A 24,892-nucleotide genomic window follows, 5' to 3' on the forward strand; every position below is an offset into this window, starting at 1 on the left:
CTGTAGGAACAGGAACTATGGAGAGTTGCTGGAGGAGATGGTTGGTATCTTTTATGCAGAATGAAGTTACGGATAATAGGCTGAAGGTGTAGATACATGAGAGCAGAGATTCTCTGTGTGAGGGCACAGTAATCAGCCACAACAGGACATCCTGGGTGGTTGGGCTTATGGACTTTAGGAAACATGTAGAAAGTAGGTGTGTGGGGAGGGGTAGGGGTGAGGAGAGAGAGAGAGACTTAAGAGACTTAGAATAGAGATACTGGGATGGACCTAAGTATTTGAGGAGGGACTGGAAATTCTGTTGGAGCTCCATAATTTGTTCACTGTGGCAGGGTTTGTAAGTGGATAAATCTGACAGCTGGCACAGTCCCTCCATCCCAGTAAGTATGGTTCAAAACCAAAGCGTTTCTCGGTAGTTAGAATTGTAAGGTCAGGATCAGTTTTCAGATGGTGATAGAATGCATTTCTTTCTGCAGATGTGAGGCTGTATTCTGTGTTGATGGATCTGGGGAATGATGGTGAGGTAACATTTGAGATTAAGAAATTCTGGAATGCTAACAGGGGGTGACTTTGGAGCAGTAGCTATGGATTAGAGTTGGATTTAGTATTGAACTGAGTCAGACGGGATTCAGTATTGGTTTCTGTTTGAGTTTGATTGGTAGGGTTGATACTGAAACAGTGTTTTCACTGTAGGAACCAGGAGATGGAGAGAAGTTCTTTAACAATTCCAGTGTGATTGAATTTGAGAGTAGAACAAAAGGTAATGCCTTTGAAAAGGAATGACACTTCCGTGGGACTAAGGCTTTTGGCTCTGGTTGGATTCTCGATTCTGTTTGGTGGTGGGAGGGAGCTTCTGAGGGTGTTGTGAATGTAGTAGGTCTGTGAGGCAATGTTTGTTGTCTATGAGGGGATGTGGGGTAGGTTTGGAGACTCTTGTAGAAGTGATGAGTAATGGTATTCTACGGCAGGAACATGAGATGGAGAGTTTTCTGAGATGACATTGTGCAAGCTGCTGTAGTTCCTGGGGGCCAAGAGTGTCATTGTGAGAGATGGGTTGCGGGACTTTGAGATTGTAGGACAGGATAATTTTATGAGAGCACGTGAGGTATTGCAAGGCCGCATGGACCTGATTTACATGGTTTTCGAGGGGGGGGGGGGTGAGATTCAATGAGCTAGGCAACTATGCAGGAATTGTGGGTGTGGCTGGTTTCTGGATAGGGATATGCAAACTTTTCTGTATTGGTGCAGATGGAAGAAATAAGGATCCTTAGCAAAGGACAAAAAAAATGTGTAAAAATGAAAGACTTAAAAATACAAGGGATAAACTCATAAAATATGTAAAAAAGCATGTAAATCTCACAAAAAGGATGGAATGGACGAAGTATGGGGGAAATAAGTGGAAGCTAAGAGAGTAGGGTCTGTAGGGAAAGGAGAAAACTAACAACAAATGAGATAAAAACAAAGTTATATCTGGAGAAAGAATCACAATCGGGCACCTAAAAACTGACGCCAACCTTATATTCCTACTTTCCGGTAATGGCTCTGCCAATATGGTTTGGAGCTACAGGGATTACCTGGCAGAGGGACTCCACCAGCTGTCAGATTTGTACAGTAACAAAACCTGCCATAATGACCCCATTCCCAAAATCCAACAGGATGTTCAGGCTATCTTCAAATCATTAGCTCCATGAAAGAACCATTCACCTGAGTCGTTCTCTCTCCTCACCCCTACTGCAGCCCAAACTCCTACCTTCCACATGCTTCCTAATGTCTATAAACCCAGGTTCCCAGGACACACCATTGGAGGCAGTTACTTTTCCCCCACTGAAAGAATCTGTGCTCTCATAGACCTACACCTTCAGTCTATTACCCATAACCTACTGTTGTATATAAAAGACAATGACCATTTCCTCCAGTGAATCTCCACAGTTCCTGTTCCTTTACCACACTGTGCTCTACTCATCAATGTTGATGTCACCTCCCTCTATACTGACATTCACAATGCCCATGGCCTTGTCACTGTTGAACACTACCTTTCTCAAGCCCAACTAACTCACCGACTCCAAACATACTCCTTCTAGGCCACCCTATCCACATTCCTCCAGAACCTCAACAACCCCTTGCCTCATGGCTCATATCCCTGCTGTAGACATAGATGCAACATCTGATCCCATACACCCTCCCACCACTACCTACTACAGTCCTATTCCATCAAAGGCAGGGAAACCTGTGAAAGCAGTCATGTGATGTACAAACTAAACTGCAACAACTGTGCTGCTTTCTATATGGGCATTATTGCTAATACTTTGACCAAGAGGCAGCAAGACCACCCAGCTGCTGATCATGCTTCCCAACACAAAGCGCTTATTTCAGTAACTGCTTCATGCCTTGTGTCATCTGGATCGATCTTACCAGCTGTTCTGAATTGTGCAGTTTGGAACTGTCTCTTCAACATATCCTACATTCCCATAAATCTACCGGAACTTAACCATTGCTAGTCACTCTCCTCCACCTACCTTTCACCTTCATTGTTCCTACTGCTGCAGAACACAGCCTTTTATTCTGCCAATGCAATCATTATTCCTTTTCACCTTCTCTGTTTCCCTCCTTTTCCACTCACCTGCACCCCCCCCCCCCCTCCCACTCCCCCAAGACCTCCTGACTGGACCCAGCAACCCTAACTCATGTGCATCACATCCCTGCAGGCTCCCACCCTCATCCTGCTAAACCCTCCATTCTCACTCATTATCACCTCCTTATCCTCACCACTCACATCAGAGTGCTGCTCTGATCAGATGTAGTGACATTGTAGTCTGCCCAAAGAGGCTAGAGATACTGTGTGTGAATTCTGTGCATATGTGAATGTGTGTGTATTTTCCCCTTCAGAAGGCCTTTTGACAGAAAGCTTAAATGCACAGCAAACTTTTTGTTGTGCCTGTCTGTGACTCAACATCTCTCTATATGGTGAGTAGTACTCTATACTTTTTGTAGTGTTATCAAATAAATTAAGCAATTTTGCTTTTGCAATTCAAGTACTAGCAAATTCCTGATGTGGGTACACAAAAAATAGCATATCATAGTTATTTTGAATCTGTGGTTAGCTGTGGTAATTTTCTGGGCAAGTTCAAATCGCATACCTCAGATGCGGGGGGCGGTGGGGGGGGGGGGGGGGGGGGGGGGGGTAGGTCAGACACGTGTACTTCATAGAAAAAGTCTTGTCATCCGTTATTTCGGAAACTAAAAATTACAACTCTTCCCTTCCTGTAAATTTACTAAATTATAAGTTTCTTACACAAATTGCTTGAGGAGGAACAAAGAGAATTTTATGCTGCCCACAGACGACATCTGAAATGATTTTTGCAGCTCCACAGTACAGTAAAGTGAAAATATGTGATAAGTAAATAAGTAAAACATATGTTGTATAACATCAGATATTTGAAAAATAAGGTTCCAGTAGTCTGTGAGAGGAATTTTGCTATTCAGCAGAAGAACTCATTGAAGATGAAATGATAATTTGAGCAATGGGTGACTTGATATTATATTATTCTTTTGTTGTGTGTATACACTGATGCTAAAAAACTTGTATTAATATTAGGGTACTGTTATTATCATCAATTGTTCCATTTGGGACTGATGACCATAGATGTTAAGTCCCATAGTGCTCAGAGCCAGCCATTTGTTCCATTTTTTAGTAAAGTTTAAAATGTGCCTTTTGTTTTTGAGTCAAATTATTTAGCTTATGTATGTTATGATACCAATAAATCAAAATTGAAAATAAATCATAATTCATGATACCAAGAACTATTTTATAATGTGAATGGATAGATAAAAAATCTACTCACCGAGTGGTGGCAGTAGAACACACATAAAAATGGTTTAACTTTTACAAACTTTGGGAACCAGTGGCTTGTTCTTTTGGCAAAATAGTCAAAGGAGAAAGAAGAGGTGTGAAGGAAAAGGAACAGAGAGGGTTAGGGAAAGGAGTTCAGTTCCGATAATTCACCCAGAACCCCAGATCAGGTCTTCCCTACCAGATGGGATGAGATTTAGTTATTGTAGTAGGTTGGTAAAAAGGAGTATAAATTATGTAGAAATGTGGAAGAAGTGGCCTTTACAACCTTCACAGACCATAAAAAACTTACAGGAGTGTGCACAGCACACAGAAATACTGCAAACTGATTTTCAAATCCTCTCATAAAGTGTTACTAGTGCTCTCAGACACTTCCACTTTACAAATTAATTTGTATCATATCATATAAGCAAGACTTCCAATTGCAGCTAGCAGCGACAAAAGACTGGCCTAGATGTAACAGAACTCTAACTTTCAGATCCAGAGGTATTTTCATTTGGAAAGAGATAGGAAAAGACTGAGTGGATAAATGTTCAGGGATTATGTAGGAAAATTACAAAAGACCATGAGTCAAGCTTGATCTGTCTTCCCAATCTAGTGGCTCTAGTTGACTTTCTTATTTAATTCATCAGTAGGCTCATTTCTTCCAAAGCTGTTCTTTCTTTTAATCTAAAATGCAACTTTTAAAAATTAGCATTTTTGTAATGTGTTCCTTGTTTCTGTGTGATTTGTTTTTCAGTAATTTATTTCATTAAAAAAAAACACTACTTTTTTGTAGCTACCTGACTCATATTTCATTCCAGGGACCTGTGTTATCCTGTGCTGTTGGAGTAATGACAAGAGACATACAACTGGTGAAAATGGGTATATTAAACGAAATTTTTGGTCTCCTGTTTTGTATAATAGAAGGATTCTTTTGTGGTCTCATTATTGGTCTATCAACAGAACACTTTGGTACAGGTGAATGGCCCACAGAAGAAATGATTTCTAGGTAAGTACTCAGAAATTTAACTATCCTTTGGGCACTATATTAATATTATAGAACCATTGTTTTAAAAATGTATAAGACAATGAAAGTCTATGATAAATCGTTTGAACTTTTAAAATTTAACTTGCAGCGTGATTATTAAATGTTTAATTCAAGAAGCATTTGAAATAAATTTGTCATGACGGAGTAAAATTTTATGATGCTTACCACAGAGAAGATGTGAAATGAAATGTTAATCCATAGCGACAAGTCCCTAAAATTAACTGAATTGAGTTTTTATTCATCCTTTGACAATTTATACTGAATGTATTTCATCGGCATATATATTCTGTCTGCAGCTGAAAAGAATGCATTTCATTCAGTGGTACTGTTTTCTCATCTTGTTTCTTTCTTTTAATATGGATGTGATGTCTGCAGTCATATTTCACTTGAACATTGGAGCTATAAATAAAACATGAGACCATAACTGGTGAATAACTGACAGACAACAAGGCTGACAATCAATCTATTCAGAAGATAAATTGTTTTAGACAGGGAGTGAGGGGAAGGGCTGTTTCCTAGCTTCCCACATACATATATACATACGTACATACATACATTAATCCTTGTTCCATAGATCATGAATATGACATTTTGTAATGATGTGGAACATGTCACTTTAACATTAGTTTCCTTTACACAAAATAATTTTTTTCTTACAGTTACTACTTCATATCTAAGAATTCATCTATTGAGTAGAAGGAGTTGTCATTCAGAAATTTTTTATGAGGGTAATCCCAAAAGTAAGGTATCCTCTTTTTTTAAGTGCATAGACCTGTTTATTTCTACAATGGTTTACATCAGTTTACAGCTTGAACATTTATCGATTTTCGACACAATCACCATTTCTGTCGATGCATTTTTGTAGACACTGTGGCAGTTTTTTTATGCCCATGTCATACCAGCTCGCTGCCATGCTGTTCAGAAGTTATGAACCTCTGGTTTCACCTCAGCGTCAGAGCTGTATCACTGGGACCACAATTAATGCTGACAAGTACTGTGAGACTCTGAAAAAAACTCAAATAGGCAATTCAGAACCAGAGAAGAGGAATGTTGAGCAAGGGCATACACATTCTCCATGACAATGCTCACCCACACATCACTCGGCAAACTGTTGCTCTCCTCCAACAGTTTCAGTGGAACATAATCACCCACCCACCCTATAGTCCTGACTTAGTGCCCAGTTCCCTAGGTTAAAAGAACATTTGGCCAGAAAATGATTCAGCTCTGACGACGAGGTGAAAGAAGAGGTTCATAACTTTCTGAACAGCATGGTGGCAAGATGGAATAACATGGGCATACAAAAACTGCCACAGTGTCTACAAAAATGCATCAACATAAATGGTGATTATGTCAAAAAATAGCTAAATGTTCAAGCTGTAAACTGATGTAAACCATTGTAGAAATAAACAGGTTTATGTACTTATAAAAAAATAGGAGATCTTGCTTTTGGGATTACCCTTGTAATTTGCTTTTAAATGTTGGTTGGCTATCTGTCAGACTTTAAATACTATTTGGTAAATGACCGAAGATTTTTGTGGCCACATGATTCACCCCTTTCTGTGCCAAAGTGAGATTAATGCAGAGTAGTGAAGATCGTCCTTTCTTCTAGTGTTGTAGCTATGCACTTCACTGTTATTTTTGAATTGGGATGAGTTATTAATGACATATTTCATAAGTGAATATATGTATTGTGAAGGTACTGAGAATATCCTGAGTTGCTAAAATAAATATCTGCAAGGTGATCTTAGGTGGGCTCCAGCTATTATTCTGATTACACGCTTTTGAAGAATGAATACTTTCCCTCTTAATGATAAATTGCCCCAAAGTATGATGCCATATGAAAGCAGTGAATGAAAATAGGCATATTAAGCTAATTTACTGATATGTTCATCACCAAAATTTGCAGTAACCCTAATAGCATAAGTAGCTGAACCTAACCGTTTCAGCAGATCATCGATGTGTTTCTTCCAATTCAATTTCTCATCAATGCACACATCCAAATATTTTGAGTATTCTGCCTTAGCAATAGACTTCTGCTCATAGTCTATATTTACCAATGGTGTTATGCTATTTACTGTACAGAATTATATAAACTGTGTTTTCTCAGAATTTAGTAAGAGTCCATTTGCAGAGAACCACTTAATAATTTTCTGAAAGACATTATTTGCGATTTCCCCAGCTGATTCTTGCTTGTTGGGTATCATTACCATACTTGTATCATCAGCAAAAAGAACTAGCTTTGCATCTTCATGAATATAGAGTGGCAAGTCCATAATATATATTAAGAACAATAAGGGACCCAAGACTGAACTCTCTGGGACACCATTCTAGATACCTACCCAGTTAGAGGACTCTGCCGGTTTTTGCACACTTTCTATACTGTTAATTTCAACCTTCAGCATTCTTCCAGTTAAGTATGAATTAAACCATTTGTGCACTGTCCCACCAATACCACAATACTTAAGCTTATCTAGAAGAATTCCATGTTTCACACAATCAAAAGTCTTTGAGAGATCACAGAATATCCCAATGGGTGATGTTCAGTTATTCAATGCATTTAATATTTGAACAGTGAAAGCATTTATAGCATTTTCTGTTGAAAAGCCTTTCTGAAAATCAAAGTGACATTTCGTTAGTACTTGATTTTTACAAACATGTGATGCTACTCTTGAATACACAACTTTTTCAAGAATTTTGGATAAAGCTGTCAGAATTGAGATTGGGCGGTAGTTGTTAGCATCAGATTTATCCTCTTTTTTATGCAATGGATTAACAATAGTGTATTTCAGTCTGTCTGGAAAAATGCCCTGTTTCAGTGAGCTACTACATATGTAGCTGAGAATTCTATTTATTTGTTGGGAACAAGTTTTTAGTACTCTGTTGGAGATGCCATCAATTCCATGTGAGCTTTTACTTATGGGAATCAGGTCGCTTAGGTTCCATAATAACCTGAACACCACTTGTATGAAACTCATATTTATTCTAACTGCACAATTATACATATACACACATAAACAAGCCTTGCGAGCAACAGGGTCTAAATGTAAACACACACTGCACAGAGGCGCGCAGCCAGACCCGCGTCCTAAGAGCGTGTCAGTGCACAGAGACACCACTCTGCTCCCACAGAGGCCCCCCCCCCCTTTGCAGTGCGGAGCACGGTGCGAGGAGGTGATGTAGGTTTGCATGGTGATCGGTCCGTTGTGATGAAGTCACAGTGCCATGCTGGTGGACGTAGCGGGCGGCCGAAATGGGAAACTGGGATCAAGCGGCCTGGCAATGCAGGGGCGTGGTGTGCCGTGAGTGGCACGCAAATGCAGTGGTGGCCATCCTCGTCGATTGAAGCGGTGATTGCCACCTCCTCCATGTCTGTCAGTACCGCAAACGTGTGTAGGAGTGTAACCAGGGTGCAAGGGGGAACGTGCAGGATGAACAGTGTCCCATCTCACAGTTGGAGAGACAGGTCCTCGACTGGAAAAGGTGACACGTCGATGTGGAAAACGGCGACGCTGGCGTTGTCGGTCTGCATCGGCCAGTTGATGGAAACACTAAGGTGAGGGGAGGGAGGGGTGAAACCTTCACACGCGACCTTTCCTGCAGCCTCTGAGCTGGGGGGAGAACACGAACCACTGGTGTCACACGCATCATCACACACATCGTCACACGCATCATGGGTACCAGAGGGGTGGGGGGGGGGGTTCGGCACGTTTGAGGTATTAGAGATGGAAGGTGGCACGAGAGTGTGGTCGGGATGGGAGTTGTATTCTGAAGTTGCCTCGTCGTTGAGGTGCCAAGCTGGTTTGAGGCGCGAGACGGACACTGTTTGTATTCTACCATTGCACAACATGTCAAGGGTCTGCGGTGAGCAGCTTATCACTTTGTGTGGGACCAAGCAGGGCGGGTTTAGTGTGGGTTGTACCGTATCATCGCGCAGCATCATGTAATTGCAAAAGTGTAGGTCTTTGTGCACAAAGACATGAGGGACCGTGTGTGCTTGTGGGGGCGGGGGGCGTACATTCCGGCGAAGTGTCGGACGCTATCTATAAGCGTTGGAAATTATGACTGTGGGGGAGGATCGGAATCCTCAACGAATTGAGCTAGGAGGATGAGGGGTTCCACATACAACAATTCCACTAGGGAGGCTTGCAAATCATCTTTGTAAGCCAAACGGACACCTAGTAGTATCCAGGGGAGGGCTTTGGACGAAGATCTGTTGTGGCATGTCAGGGCTGCTTTTAATGTGCGGTGCCAGCACTCGACCAACCCATTGCTTTGCAGGTGGTAGGTGGTTGTATGTAATTTGTTTGCACCGCATAGATCACATAATTCGCCAAAGAGCACAGCTTCAAATTGTTGTCCTTGGTCCATCGTGACCGAAGATGGGTAACCGAACCGCGTGATCCAGGAGGCGATGAAGGCCTGTGTGACAGAGTCGACAGTAATGTCTGTTATTGGAATCGCCTCCACCCACCTACTAACATGGTTGATGATAGATGAAATGTATTGGAAACCCTTGGAAGGAGGGAGTGGTCCGACCAGGTCAAGATGGACGTGACAGAACCTGCCTTTCGGTACCTCAAACGATCCCAACAGTGGGTATGCGTGACTGCTGACCTTACGGTGTTGGCAAGGCATGCATGCTCGTGTCCAGTTTTTGCAGTCTCCTCTAACCCCAGTCCATACGAATCGCTCTGTTATGAGGCGTGTGGTAGCCCAAATACTGGGATGTGCTAGGTCGTGGATAGCGGTAAATAACGTACGGCACAAGGTGGCCAGTACTAGGGGGCGGGCAGTACCTGAGGAGATGTCACAGAGTACTGGTAAGGCTGAACCTGGAATTCGGCGGGGCTCAATTGAGAGTGAGGCGGACTCGCTATTCAGTAACTGTTGAATGTCATCATCCGCTTGTTGCTGGGCAGCTAGGCTGACGAAGTCCCAAGAAAACGAGATTGTAGCGACCCATGACATGCAGTCAGCAATGACATTGTCTGCACCCTTGATATAACGGACGTCTGTTGTGAATTGACATATTAGGTCCATGTGTCTGAAACAGCAGGGGAGAAGGTCGGTTGTGGGATTATGCACAGCATCCACCAACAGTTCGTGGTCTGTATATATGGTCACTGACCTACCCTCAATGTCCTCTCGGAAATGCGAAACTGCCTCGTAAATAGCAAAGAGTTCTTGGTCGAAAGTGGACCACTTATGTTGGGAGGCTGACAACTTCCACAAAAAAAAAACGTAGTGGTTGTGTGAAGCCTGCCAGCTGCTGCAGGAGCACAGCGTTGATAGCAGCATCACTTGCGTCAGCTGTGATTGATATTGGGGCGTCAGATACACGGTGCACGAGCGAGACAGCATTCGATAGTGCTGTTTCAAGTGCGTCAAACATGCGTCACATGTCGTCACCCCACGGGACCTTGTGGAGCCCTGAAGTATTCTTTCCCATGAGTGCGTCGGTCAACGGAGTCTGTAGCGATGCGGCGTGTGGGATGTGCCGCCAGAAAAAATTTATCATCCCTAAAAAAAGACGTAGGTCACGATAAGTCTCAGGCAGGGGGAGGTTGCGTATAAAGGTGACTCTGTCTGACGTGGGGCAGGTCCCTTCCGTAGAAACAGTATAGCCCAAAAATGTCACACTAGCAGACCGCAACTGAGGTTTATCATCGTTGATTTGGACTCCATTCTCGGCGAGAATACTAAGAACTGTTGATAGGTGCTGTTCGTGTTCCTCGAGGGTAGTTGATGAAATGAGGATGTGTTCCAAATATGCATAACAGTATGGGAGTGAGAAAAGGATGGAGTCGATAAACTGTTGCCAAGTCTGTGCGGCGTTTTTGAGGCCGTACGGCATGTAACAGTATTCGTACAGTCCGAAAGGGGTGATAATTGCTGATACATGGGGATCTGATGGTACGCTTTTCAGCAATCAAGTACACTGAAAATGCATGCACCATGGAGTTGTTGGGCGAAATCTTGTATGTTTGGTATAGGACAGCTGTCTAAAATCGTTCTGGTGTTCAACTGTCAGTAGTCGCCACACAAATGAAATGAACCATCCTTCTTGGGTACTAGATGGATAGACGAAGACCTGTTGCTGTTGGATGGACAGACAGTACCTGAATCTAACAGCTCCTGTACAGCAGTTTTTGCATGCTGTAATTTGGTAGCATTAAGGGGTCGAGCCTTGTTGCGTGCTGGGGGGCCTTCCGTGGTGTTCAAACGGAGACAGGTGCCGTTAGTAATCACCTATCACCTGCAGGACACCATGGGGAACCACACTGGAACTAGGTGGAGTAACACGCACTACATTAGAGGCAGGAATGTCACTGACCTGCGGGAAAATGCATCATTGTGGAGGTATCTGCACCTCAGTGGAGTTCTCGTGGGTGTATCCCCGTGGTGCGGAAGTGTCCCCTGGTGCCTCCCATGCGCGTGACAGTTCGGCTGACATGGCGGTGATCAGCTGTTGCAGGCACGCGTTTTCACCGTGAAGGTCGGTGATCTCGAGGCACTGGGTTGTCAGGCACGACCAGGCGCGGAGAGCTCTGTGGTGAGAAGGGGCGTGTTTGGCTGTCACGGTGGGCAAGGTATCACAGTGTGTGTGGCAGGGGGGGGGGGGGAAGTGGCGAAAATCCCTGGTATCCTGTTGCCAGAAGCGTGATGTAGGAGGGCTGCTGCCTCGAGGTCTGGCGAGAGCCCAAAGTTATGCAGGAAATCCATAACGATAACGGGGCAGTCGACATCCGCAACGCAAAATGTCCAGGTGCAGCATAAATCAGGTGAGAGATTTAGTTGGAGTTGGGCTGAACCGTGGACATGAATTGTGGAATTGTTGGCTGCTCACAGTGGCACAGTGGGCGTCAATGTCGAAGATGGGGCGCTCAACTTAGGAATGACGCTAGCATCGGCGCCTGTGTCCATGAGGATATAGAGTGTGCTCGTCCTGTCGTGGATGTACAGTCTGCCGGCATGGTGGGCAGTGGGGGTGATCAGTCGATAATGTTTTTGGTGCACTAAACTGCCGGCGTGAGCTATGGCCCCTATTCTGACTCACGCTTCCTGTTTGGGTAGATGCAGGGTGCACTACAAGAACGTGCAGCGTCGCCGAACGTGGTATGATACCAGCATAGTAGGTATGCTGGGTGTTGTGCCTGAGCCGGCAACGTCATGTGGCATGTTCTGTTGCACCTGCGTGGAGGTGGGCGGGGCAACCGGTTGAGGAACTGTAACAAGTACGGCCGGCTGGCCACCAGGGGCCACCATTGGCTGTTGCTGCAAGCTGCGCACCTGGCCTCCGCCGGCCGGCCGGTGAAATGTAGTAGACGTGACGGCAGTGTCGCCAACATTCGGAGTGTCGGAAAAACAGGAGGACGCGACCTGGCGATGTATGGTGATGGAATATGCCTGGTCTGACAGTTGTAGTTTTTCCTCCAGAGTGGCGTTTTGGTAAGCCAACTGGTGTAGTTGGAGGTCTGGCTGTAATTTCATAAGCCACAATGCCCAGAGTGCGAGGTCAGGGAGTTGCTCCTTGCCCACCCGTGCCCTTAAATGGTGCCAAAGTTGTGAAGGCGTACGGTCCCCTATTGTACGTCGTGAATTATGTAGTGGATGGCTTCTGCTGAAGGACGTGATAAGGGCTCAATGATGCGAGCTCTTGCGATGGCATATTTGTGCTGGCTTGGTGGCGAGAGCAATAGGTCACTGACCAGGTCCAGTTCGTTGTGGAGGTGGGTAATTAAACAAATGAAATGTGCATCATCTCCCCACACTCCGTGAATGTCCAGAATATTGTCCACTAACACAAACCATGATATAGCGTTGCCCTTCTGTAGTTGTGGCAGCTTCAGAAATCGCCCTACAGGTGGCTGCTGTGGTGTTGTTGGAAGTTGGCGATGTGGGGGCAGTGGAGGCCTGGAAACTGTTATAGGGTCAAGTGTCTGTACTGTAGTGCAATTAGGCCTCTGACCACATGAGGGCGTCGCGGCTGCTGCAAACACGGTCGCATGCTGTTGTTGGGAACGTAGTGGTATGCACTTCGGGCGAAATTACTGGTCGTGTGTCAGGCTGGTATGTAACATATTCATATGGGATGTTGCTGAGCACTGTGGTGAGGGAAGTTCTTGTTTCACCTGTGGTATGAAGTCCAGAAACTGCCACGCATTTGGATGCACTGCAACATGTGTGGGCCACGGTGCGTGGACTGTACTAGTGGGGTTATGTTGTGCACTCGGGTTTAACACTGTAGTTGGATCCATCGATGGCTGAATTACCAGCAATTCGTCCATGAATGAAATTGTAGGCAAACTCATGGCAAACTCCGGGTCACAAATCATGTGGTGGTTCATCGGTGCGTAATGGTGGCAGAAGGAAAGATGAGAAACGCGCGTACTGTGGTCATATCGAAAAAGTCCGGGGTCACCACTATGGGAATCAGGTCGCTTAGCTGCCGTAATAACCTGAACACCACTTGTATGAAACTCGTATTTATTCTAACTGCACAATTACACATATACACACATAAACAAACCTCGCGAGCATCAGCGGTCGAAGCGTAAACACACGCTGTACAAAGGTGCGCGTCAAGACCTGTGTCCTAAGAGCATGTCAGTGTGGAGATACCACTCTGCTCTATTACGGTGGTCGATGACTGCCGCATACTTTTGAGTGAATTTATTATTTTCCTAATTTCAGTAGGAGAGGTGGGTCGAATTTCAATTTTATCAAATTGTATAGGTACTGCCTCGTTCTTTTACAGCATTGCATTTTCTAATGAATAGCTGGATCCTATTTTCTCTACAACACTTATAAAATGATTATTAAAACTTTTTTCTACTTCTGACTTCTTGTTAACAAACTTTTCATTGTGTTTGATAGAAATACGGTCCTCCTATGCTCTCAGTTGCCCTGTTTCCCTTTTAACAATATTACAAATAGTTTTAATTTTATTATCATATGTGCTAATCTGAGACATAATGCACATACTTCTGGACTTTTTAATAACTTTTCTTAATACAGTGCTATAGTTTTTATAATGTTTCACTGTTTCAGGATCATTACTCCTCCTAGCTATAATATACATTTCCCTTTTCTGTTTACAAGATATTTTTATCCCTTTAGTAAGCCATGGCTTTTTATATGGTTTCTTACAGTTATATTTCACTGTTTTTATAGGGAAACTGTTTTCAAATATACTCACAAAGGTATCATGAAATAGCTTAAATTTTAAATTAGCATCATGTTCCCTGTACACCTCATCCCACTCTAACTGTTGCAAGCTTTCCCTAAAATTTTAAATTGTTAAATCATTAATTGATCACACTATTTTGGAGGACTGTTCTGTATTAGGGGTGTATATCGTATACCGTAACTAACTGCGCATCATGATCAGACAGACCATTCTTAACCATCATCATCATTTAAGATTGATTATGCCTTTCAGCATTCAGTCTGGAGCATAGTCCCAATTATAAAATTCCTCCATGATCCCCTATTCAGTGCTAACATTGGTGCCTCTTCTGATGTTAAACCTATTACTTCAAAATCATTCTTAACCGAATCCAGGTACCTTCTCCTTGATCTGCCCCGACTCCTCCTACCCTCTACTGCTGAACCCATGAGTCTCTTGGGTAACCTTGCTTCTCCCATGCGTGTAACATGACCTCACCATCTAAGCCTGTTCGCCCTGACTGCTACATCTATAGAGTTCATTCCCAGTTTTTCTTTGATTTCCTCATTGTGGACGCCCTCCTGTCATTGTTCCCATCTACTAGTACCTGCAATCATCCTAGCTACTTTCATATCCGTAACCTTGACCTTATTGATAGGGCAACCTGAATCCACCCAGCTTTTGCTCCCATACAACAAAGTTGGTCGAAAGATTGAACGGTGCACAGATAACTTAGTCTTGGTACTGACTTCCTTCTTGCAGAAGAGAGTAGATCATAGCTGAGCGCTCACTGCATTAGCTTTGCTACACCTCACTTCCAGTTCTTTTACTATGTTGCCATCCTGTAGAATATGCATCCTAAGTACATGAAACAGTCCACCTGTTCTAACTCTGTTCCTCCTGTTTGGCACTCAATCCGTTTATATCTCTTTCCCACTGACATTGCTTTCGTTTTGGAGATGCTAATCTTCATACCATAGTCCTTACATTTCTGATCTAGCTCTGAAATATTACTTTGCAAACATTCAATCGAATCTGCCATCACAGCCAAGTCATCCGCATATGCGAGACTGCTTATTTTGTGTTCACATATCTTAATCTCACCCAGCCAGTCTATTGTTTTCAACATATGATCCATAAATAATATGAACAACATTCGAGACATGTTGCAGCCTTGTCTTACCCCTGAAACTACTCTAAACCATGAACTCAATTTACCATCAACTCTAACTGCTGCCTGACTATCTATATAAAGACCTTTAACTGCTTGCAAAAGTTTGTCTCCTATTCCATAATCTCGTAGAACATACAATAACTTCCTCCTAGGAACCTGGTCATATGCCTTTTCTAGATCTATAAAGCATAGATACAATTCCCTGTTCCACTCGTAACACTTCTCCATTATTTGCCGTAAGCTAAGGATCTGGTCCTGACAACTTCTAAGAGGCGTAAACCCACACTGATTTTCATCCAATTTGTCCTCAACTAATACTCGCACTTTCCTTTCAACAATACCTGAGAAGATTTTACCCACAACGCTGATTAAAGAGATACCTCTGTAGTTGTTACAATCTTTTCTGTTTCCATGTTTAATGATTGGTGTGATTACTGCTTTCATCCAGTCTGATGGAACCTGTCCCGACTCCCACGCCATTTCAATTATCCTGTGTAGCCATTTAAGACCTGACATTCCACTGTATTTGATGCGTTCTGGCTTTATTGCCCTGCAATCTATTGACCATTTTCTCCACTTCCTCAAATGTGATCCTATTTCCATCATCATTCCTATCCCATTGTACATTGAAATCTGAAACATTACTGATCGTATTTTAGATTAGATTAGATTAGATTAATACTTGTTCCATAGATCATGAATACGACACTTCGTATTGATGTGGAACGTGTCAGGTTAACAAAAGATGTCTGTACAAGATATTACATTACACAAAATATTGCATGACGCTAATGTTTAAGATGGTTTTTTTCCCCTCCCTTAATTTATATCTAAAAATTCAGCCAACGAGTGGAAGGAGTTGTCATCTAGAAATTCTTTTAATTTATTTTTAAATGTTGGTTGGCTATCTGTCAGGATTTTGATGCTGTTTGGTAGGTGACCAAAGACTTTTGTGGCAGCCTAATTTACCTCTTTCTGTGCCAAAGTCAGATTTAACCCTGCATAGTGAAGATCATCCTTTCTCCTGGTGTTATAGCTATGCACACTGCTATTACTTTACTGGGTTGGATTATTAACAACAAATTTCATAAGTGAATATATATACTGTGAGGTTACTGTGAGGATCCCTAGATCCTTAAATAGATGTCTGCAGGATGACCGTGGGAGGGCACCAGCAATTATTCTGATTACACATTTTTGAGCAATGAATACTTTTCTACTCAACGATGAATTACCGCAGAATATGATGCCATATGAAAGCAGTGAATGAAAGTAGGCATAGTAAGCTAATTTACTGAGATTCTTATCACTAAAATTTGCAATAACCCTAATAGCATACATAGCTGAACTCAGACGTTTCAGCAGACCATCAATGTGTTGCTTCCAGTTTAACCTCTCATCAATGGACACACCTAAAAATTTTGAAAATTCTACCTTAGCTACAGACTTCTGTTCAAAGTCTATATTTATTACTGGAGTTGTGCCATTTACTGTATGGAGCTGTATATACTGTGTTTTATCACTTAGTTCTTGGTTTTTGGATGTTATTACTATACTTGTATCATCAGCAAAAAGAACTAACTTTGCATCTTCATCAATGTGGAATGGTAAGTCATTAATGTATATCAAGAACAGTAAAGGACCTAAGACCGAACCCTGTGGGGCCCCATACCTGATAGCCCCCCAGTTTGAGGAATCAGCTGTTGTTTTAACATTACATGAACCTCTAATTTCAACTTTCTGCATTCTTCCAGTTAAGTATGAATTAAACGATTTGTGCACTGCCCCCCTCAAACCATAATGATTTAGCTTATCTAAAAGAATTCCATGATTTACACAATCAGAGGCCCTTGAGAGATCACAAAAAATACCAATGGGTGATGTCCGGTTATTCAGAGCATTTAATATTTGATCAGTGAAAGCGTATATAGCATTTTCTGTTGAAAAGCCTTTCTGAAAACCAAACTGACATTTTGGTAGTACTTTATTTTTACAAATATGGGAGGCTACTCTGGAATACATTACTTTCTCAAAAATTTTTGATAGAGCTGTCAGAAGAGAGATTGGGCGGTAGTTGTTGACATCCGACGTATCCCCCTTTTTATGCAGTGGTTTTACAATGGCATATTTCAGTCTATTGGGGAAAACACCCTGCTCCAAAGAGCTATTACATACATGGCTGAGAATCCTACTTATCTGTGGAGAACAAGCTTTAAGTACCTTGCTGGAAATGCCATCAATTCCATAAGAGCTTTTACTTTTCAGTGAGTTTATTATTTTACTGATTTCAGTTTGAGGAATCAGCTGTTGGTGGAAATACAGTTGTTTCAAACTTCACAGGTATGGCCTCTTCTATTAGTAGCTTTGCCTCTTCTAGTGAAGATCTAGATCCTATTTTCTCCACAACATTTAAAAAATGATTATTGAAAATATTTTCAATTTCTGATTGTTTGTTAGTACACTTGTCATTCAGTTTTATGGCACTAAAGTCTTCCTGTGCTCTTGGTTGTCCTGTTTCCCTTTCAATAATATTCCAAATTGCTTTAATTTTATTATCAAAGTTACTGAACTCAGACATGATACACATGGTTCTGGACTTTCTAATAACTTTTCTTAGTACCGCACAATAGTTTTTATAATATTAAACAATTTTGGGGTCAGTACTCCCTCTTGCTGTTAGATACAGTTCTCTTTTACGGTTGCAAGATATTCTTATTCTTTTAGTTAGCCAAGGTTTTTTATATGTTTTCTTGGAATTATGTTTAACTATTTTCTTGGGAAAACAATTTTCAAATACCCTTAAAAATGTATCATGAAATAAGTTATATTTCAAGTTTGCATCGGGTTCCTTATACACTTCATCCCAGTCTAGCTGCTGTAAGCTTTCCCTAAAGTTTGCAATATTTATATTGTTAATTGAATGCACTGCTTTGAAATTCTGATTTGATATACTGCATGGAGCTATGTCATGTACTGTAACTAGCTGTGCACCATGATCTGAAAGACCATTCTCAACAGGATAAGCATTTATATCCTTAAACTTATCTTGGTCTATAAAAAAGTTATCTATCAATGTCCTGCTGTTCTTTGTTATCCGAGTAGGAAAATCAATGACGGAGCTCAAATTGAAAGAACTGAGTAATACTACAAGGTCATTCTTCCTATTACACTCTTTCAGGGAATCAACACTGAAATCCCCACAAATGATAATTTGCTTCCCCTTGTCTGACAGATAGCACAACAAAGCATCCAAGTTTTCTAGAAATAGCTGGAAATTCCCTGAGGGGGACCTATACACTGTTACAATTATGAAAGTGCCATCATTTAGTTTTAGTTAAGTGGCACATGCTTCCATATGTTGCTCTACACAAAGTTTTTTAGTTTCTAAATTTTTTACACTGTGGAAGCTTTTGACGTATATGGCAACTCCTCCTCTCATCATATTATCTCTACTTACATGTGCAGCTAATTTGTACCCATTGATGCTAACCTTTTGCATATCAGTGACAATGTGATGCTCAGACAGGCATAGTACATCTATTACATTCTCAGTTTCTATATCTTCTAAACAAAGCAGAAGCTCATCAATTTTATTCTCCAATCCCCCAATATTTTGATGAAATATACTAACATTATTTTTCACTTTACTTTTGGGAGTATCTTGAACTTTTTTAACATCTTTAGTACTTGCCTGGCTGAGTTTCCCCCTGGACACTGATCTTACACTAAAAAAGAGTTTCCACCATGAGATGTAGTTCCTCCCCCCTTTAAATATCCTGCTATCAGCCCAGCCAGTTTACCCTTCCCTTTCTTGTTGAGGTGTAGGCCATGTCTAGTATAGTCCCACCTACAGAGTGAATCAACAGGAACCACACCAATGTGTGACCCTGCACCAGATCCAAGTAGCCGTTCCAACTTCAAATTAACTCTCCTGACAGAAGAGCTCAAATGAGGTCGGTCGTGGTGCTCCAGAACCGACACAAACCCAACACTGGTATGACTCGATGTTGATGCAATCTTTGCCAGGTCACACTCTATGCTGTTCCCCGGATCTCTGTCAATACTGTTGCCTGGTCCACCCACAATAACCACGGTATCTTCCTTAGTAAAGCCTCTACATATTGAACCTAAATCCTCTGTAACCTGCCCCAGTCCAACACTAGGTTTGAAAAAACTTGTGACCTGATATTCTGACCCTAATTCATCCTGCAGAAGTTGGCCCACACCCCTAGCATGCGAACTACCTAGCAACAAGACTTTCTTTCTCTTTGCAGACTTCCCTACATTCTTATTCAATTTGCTTCTGAAAGCATGTTGAGCCCTGTCTACATCTACTTCTGTGAGAGGCTCGTCAGTTTCTGACTGAGGCAACAGGTCAAACCTATTTTATACATTAATAACAAAGCTGTGAGAAGAATTTCTTGGCCTGTTCCTTATGCCTGTTGCCACTTCCCACCCCTGTTTACCTTCTCCCCCCTTAACCTGCCCAGTTCTCACCTAGCCTCATCTAACTCAGCCTGAAGGGCAGCAATTTTCCCCTCCTGTTCCACAATCTTTCTATCTCTACTGCATAGCCTACAGAACCACTGATGAGTCTCGCTCATTTTCCCAATTCCCACACCACTACAATCGCCCCAATGAAAAAAGTTACTACATCCATGACACCAGACCTGGAGCTAACGATTCTATGGCACATCAGGCACTTTACGCTCATGGTACAAATCGATCTTAGTGACAGAAAGACAATTAAGTTACCGGAATACAATGAAAATACGTGTACGAAAAATTAGGCCTACTCGCGACAATGTAAACAGTGGTTCAGAAGTTTATTACTGGAAATTACTTAAGAGATGACGATACTCTACAGATATAAAGGGCAGCAAATGTATTTAGTACACTAAACTATCAGTAAATGCACTTAAAATTGCAGTATGAAGTTTAATCTGAAAGCTCAAAAGTTCGGCCTGGCCGCGATATGTAAACAAAACGACCTTTACGTGATTACTGTCAAAATACGCGAGTAAGACAAAAACCTTTAATGGTACGCTTGAAGAGCACTATAATTAACGTAATAAATTAGTTTAAAGTGTTAAAAACAGTTTATTACTACTTAAATTACTTATCTTGTACGAGAGCTGTGACTCAGACGTCCGTATAGCAGATGCAGGGCTACAATCCTAATTTTCTTGCTAGACACTGTCGAATCTATCCACATAAATCATTCGTTTGCATACCTTATTGCAACTACGCTGGGTTCCATTTCTTTCCTGATGTAAAGCCCTACACCCCATTGTGCTATTCCTGCTTTGACTCCTGACCGGTAGACCTTGTATTCTCCCACTTCCTCTTCTTTCTCATCCCTTACCCGAATGTCACTAACAGCTAAAATGTCCAACCCCATCTTACTTGCAGCCTCTGCCAGCTCTACCTTCTTCCCAGAGTAGCCCCCATTGACATTAATAGCTCTCCATCTTGTTACCATTCGTTTGCCGAGTTGTATCTTAGGATTCCCTCGTTTGTCAATTAGAGGTGGGACTCCGTCACCTCCAAAGGTCTGAGGCATTTAACTTGTATAGTAGGCACATGAGAAGAATGGAAAGGAGTGAAGACAGGTGGAAAGTGGTAGCAAGGAACAGGGGTCACAGAAAGAGAACAATATCTGACAGTTTCATCATTGGCACAAACAATAGATTTGCCTTGCTACCTCAGTAAACTATGGAAGAGGATCAAGTAGATGTATCTGTAGCCAGCACTCAACAGACTTTCACTAGGAAACCAACTGTTGCAAAAAAAGTAGAAAGTAGGAGGAAAGTTCTGTTGTTAGGTAGTAGCCATGGAAGAGGCATGGGCCAGATCTTGCAGGAAAAATTAGGTGACAGGTACCAGGTCGCAAGTATTTTCAAGCCCACTGCATGTCTTAGCCAAGTGATAGAGGATGTAGGATCATTGTGCAAGAGTTTTCAAAGCAGGATCATGTTGTGGTACTGGGTGGAGCGGGAAACAGTATTGATAGGGATCAGGGCTACAATATTAACTGTGGCCTGGTAAAAATAGCATCTGCAACAAACCATACAAATGTTGGCTTGGTTCCTGCTTTCATGCAGTGTGATTGGCCCCAATTGAACAGCTCTGTCAGGAGGGTCAATATGGAGAAAGATCAGCTGCTTTGTGTGGCTACTTTGTCAGGATTATAGGTAGAGGTAACATACAAAAATGAGGACAGCCCAACACTAATAGGCAGAAGAGTGGTGGATGCTTCAGAGCCACACTTTGAGATCACATCTGCCACCATGGCAACAATGGCTGTTGATGAGTGGCTTTAAGCAGGGGGAGTGAAACTGAGAGTGGAAGCGGAGAAGGGGATGTGCAGGGTAAGGGTATATAAGAAAGGTGTGAAGTATAGGACATAGATGACTGTCAATTGCAGTTTGGGTTAATACTGATAATGATTAACTGTTACATTAGGGTTGTAGTGTGAAAGAGAGCAAAGAGAAAGAAGATTACAATGCATGGACACCAAAGGATTGGAACAGAAAATGACAAAAGTATATAAGTGGTGAGGGCAAGGGAGGGGGAAGTAGAAGCCTGTGCAAAGACACAACAAGTGTACTAAAATCCGTGTCATGTTGGAAGGCAGCCCAATTTTCAGCCATTCTGCACATCCCCCTCCACTAGCCAATGGCAGCTAATAATATTCTTTCTCTTTTGGAGTGGGTAACAGTGAGCTATAGCTAGACAGTGAGAAACTCGCTCCTACATGCAGCAGTGTTGCCATACTTCATGACAGCCAAATTATTCATTCAACTATCAGCTGGTTTGTTTTCATTCTTTTTCTTCTTGTAGCAGTATAGGTGTGAATTTCTATCTGTAATTGTGTAAGTGCAATTTAAAGAAAAGAGCCAAGTGACAACAATAAATGGGAGGTGCTTCGCAAGCAGGCGAGGGGGATTATTTACTGCAATTATAGCTTTTTCAAACATGAATTGGAAAGCTGGTGTCCTACTGTTGACATTTGAAGACACAAGGACAGACTCCAGAATCATGTGTTGTCAGCAACAGAAACTGTAAAGAGAATTGTAAACAAAAGTGCCAGAGCTGTAGGAACCATAGAAAAAGTTGGTTTAATGCCACATGGAGAACATCAAAAACACAAGGAACATGTAATACAAATGGATGGTTTTAATAACGATGTTTTAAAGTGCTCCATGTGAATGATGGATGCCTGGTATCACAAAAATATGTTAAAGTTATGCAGGAAAAAATTAGCATCAATGGTGAGTGCTTCGTCAATGTAAAGAACTTTAAAAGACATTGGTTACTTACATGTTAATAAGAGAGTTTTTAGTTCAAATTAGTCACATAGGTGTAGCACAAACTACATCCCATATAGAGATTCAGGATACAAGAGGAAGACGTAGTTCAATTGTGTATTACCTTGATGAAACATGGGTCAATTAGAATCATTCCAGGAAGATCCGCTAGAAAATGAGTGATGGTACTGGCAGTTTTAACGTTTTCATAGGAATAGGTTTTCGGATAATTATTCTGCATGCTGATTTTTCATCTGGTTTTATTTCTGAGAGTAAACTTGTATGTATGTGTAAGAAAAACAGCAGTGACAACCATTCGGAAATGAATGCTGTCAGTTTCGTGACATGATTCACAATTCTTGTCATACCTTACTTCGAAGTCGGCCATTGCCAGTTATAATTCAACTGTTACAGAGATAACACCAAGTATAAAGTCCAGAAAAGCAATGTCTTTCCTTGGCTTACAAATAAAAATATTAAGCACAGTATAAACCAGACTTGTGCTGACCTCCTGCAGCTCGTTAATTTATGCAAGTCACATGACAGAATGTACAAATTTGACTTTCATGCATGTGAATGGGGTCACACAGTTTCGCGTTTACCAATGTGTCAGTGTCAGTGCAACCCCATGGTATTAATTTGGGGAAAGGATAAGACTATGTGGGAGAAAACAAAACATTCACTGAATTGCTTGTGCGTGAGGCAATAGAAAACAACCTACCTGTAGCATGGGCACAGTCTGTGCAGCATGCTGAAAAGTTTCAGAAAGAATAATTTGATAGGGAAGTGATGATGCATATAAGCCTTGAACCTATGATCATAAATTTACAGTCCGGTTGTTTGGAAACAAGTTCAAATAGAAGTGACGGTGGTATTGCGATGTGGACTTTGGAACAAAGTGATAATATTTCTTAGTTTTAAAGACTCGTGGTTTAAAAAATGTGTTTTTTCAACATATCAGTTGCATACATAATAATGATAAATTCCTAGCCTTTTTGATTAGGATTTTGTAACCTTTGAATTATACAGGCTATAATGTTCAATATATTGCCCAAGGAGAAGTTAAGCTTCTCCCACCATGTATGCTCTAATAACATGCGAGAATGCAGCTGGATAGATTCATAAAAAGTTTGATATTTCCACATGTAAACCCCTGCCATTTTCAAGGCATGGATTGGATAAGGCCCTAAAATGACAGAAACTGTTACTTGTCGCGATATTGGTCATTTTCGATGTTATTGGTCATCATTCCCTGGAGGTATTTACAGATGATGGTTATTTGTTCACTTGTTCAATGATTATAAATGCAGTCTCTGACTGTAATGTCAAACGGGTTAGTTTACACTCATAATGCCTGTTAACCATGAAAAATATGACAACTTACTGACCATTTTTACGATAGTCTTTTCATTAGTTTTTTCTGCCAATAATTCTTTTTTATTCACAGTGATTACACTTAACTACAGTCATACACATCAACACACACACCTTACACACATTTTTAAAAATTCTATTGAGTAGAAGCAATTGTCAGGCAAATATAATGATTTCAGTTTGTGCTTGAAGTTATTTTTGTTGTGTAGTAAATTTTCACTTACGATACAGTTCAAATCACAATAAACGATAATTATTGCAAGCAGTTTCAATGACCTTGTTGTCAGACAATTGTCATGTTGAGAAAAACTGTCATTCACATCTTCAGAAAGCTGTGTCAGGTGTTGTCGCCTCCTGATGTCAAACAGAGTAAATCTGTGGATCAGTGGATATGAATTAATATTTCTCTCATGATGACTGATAGAAATTGGTTATAATACTTACTATTCCCCTCATAGATTTGAGCATATAATATGATGTACCATAGGCAAATGAGCCGACTGTTGTCTGCAGCAATGCAGTTCAGTAACGTAGACTTTGCCCACTCTCTTCTGCCGTGCATGCGCAGTTCTCATCCCTTCACTGCTCTGCCTCTATGCACCATCTTATGTGACATGAGCTATAGTCTCTGTCTCTCCCTACAATTCTTTTCCTCTATGAATACCTCTATTGCTGTGGAAGTTAGTCCCTTATGTCTTAACACTTCTTATCCCTCCTGCTAACGTTTTTTTTCAGTTATTCAAATGGTTCAAATGGCTCTGAGCATTATAGCACTTAACATAAGAGGTCGTCAGTCCCCTAGAACTTAGAACTACTTAAACCTAACTAACCTATGGACATCACACACATCTATGCCCAAAGCAGGATTCGAACCTGCGACCGTAGCGGTCGCACGGTTCCTGACTGAAGCGCTTAGAACCACTCGGCCACACTGGCCAGCTTCAGTTATTCCATTTATCTCCAATTATGCAGAGAACTTCTCCAC

At 41.6% G+C, this 24,892-nt stretch overlaps 1 protein-coding gene across 1 annotated transcript in view; it reads left to right on the forward strand.

The window, feature by feature from the left end:
* Positions 1 to 24,892, forward strand: part of LOC124607219 — a 216,552-nt gene that overhangs the window by 109,333 nt on the left and 82,327 nt on the right. The window contains exon 7 of the mRNA XM_047139490.1: positions 4,654 to 4,841. Coding sequence (XP_046995446.1) covers positions 4,654 to 4,841 — 188 coding nt within the window. The remainder of the gene's footprint in view (positions 1 to 4,653; positions 4,842 to 24,892) is intronic.

The sequence above is a fragment of the Schistocerca americana genome, chromosome 3 (genome assembly GCF_021461395.2).
Source record: "Schistocerca americana isolate TAMUIC-IGC-003095 chromosome 3, iqSchAmer2.1, whole genome shotgun sequence".
In the NCBI taxonomy this organism is placed as follows: Eukaryota; Metazoa; Arthropoda; class Insecta; order Orthoptera; family Acrididae; genus Schistocerca; species Schistocerca americana.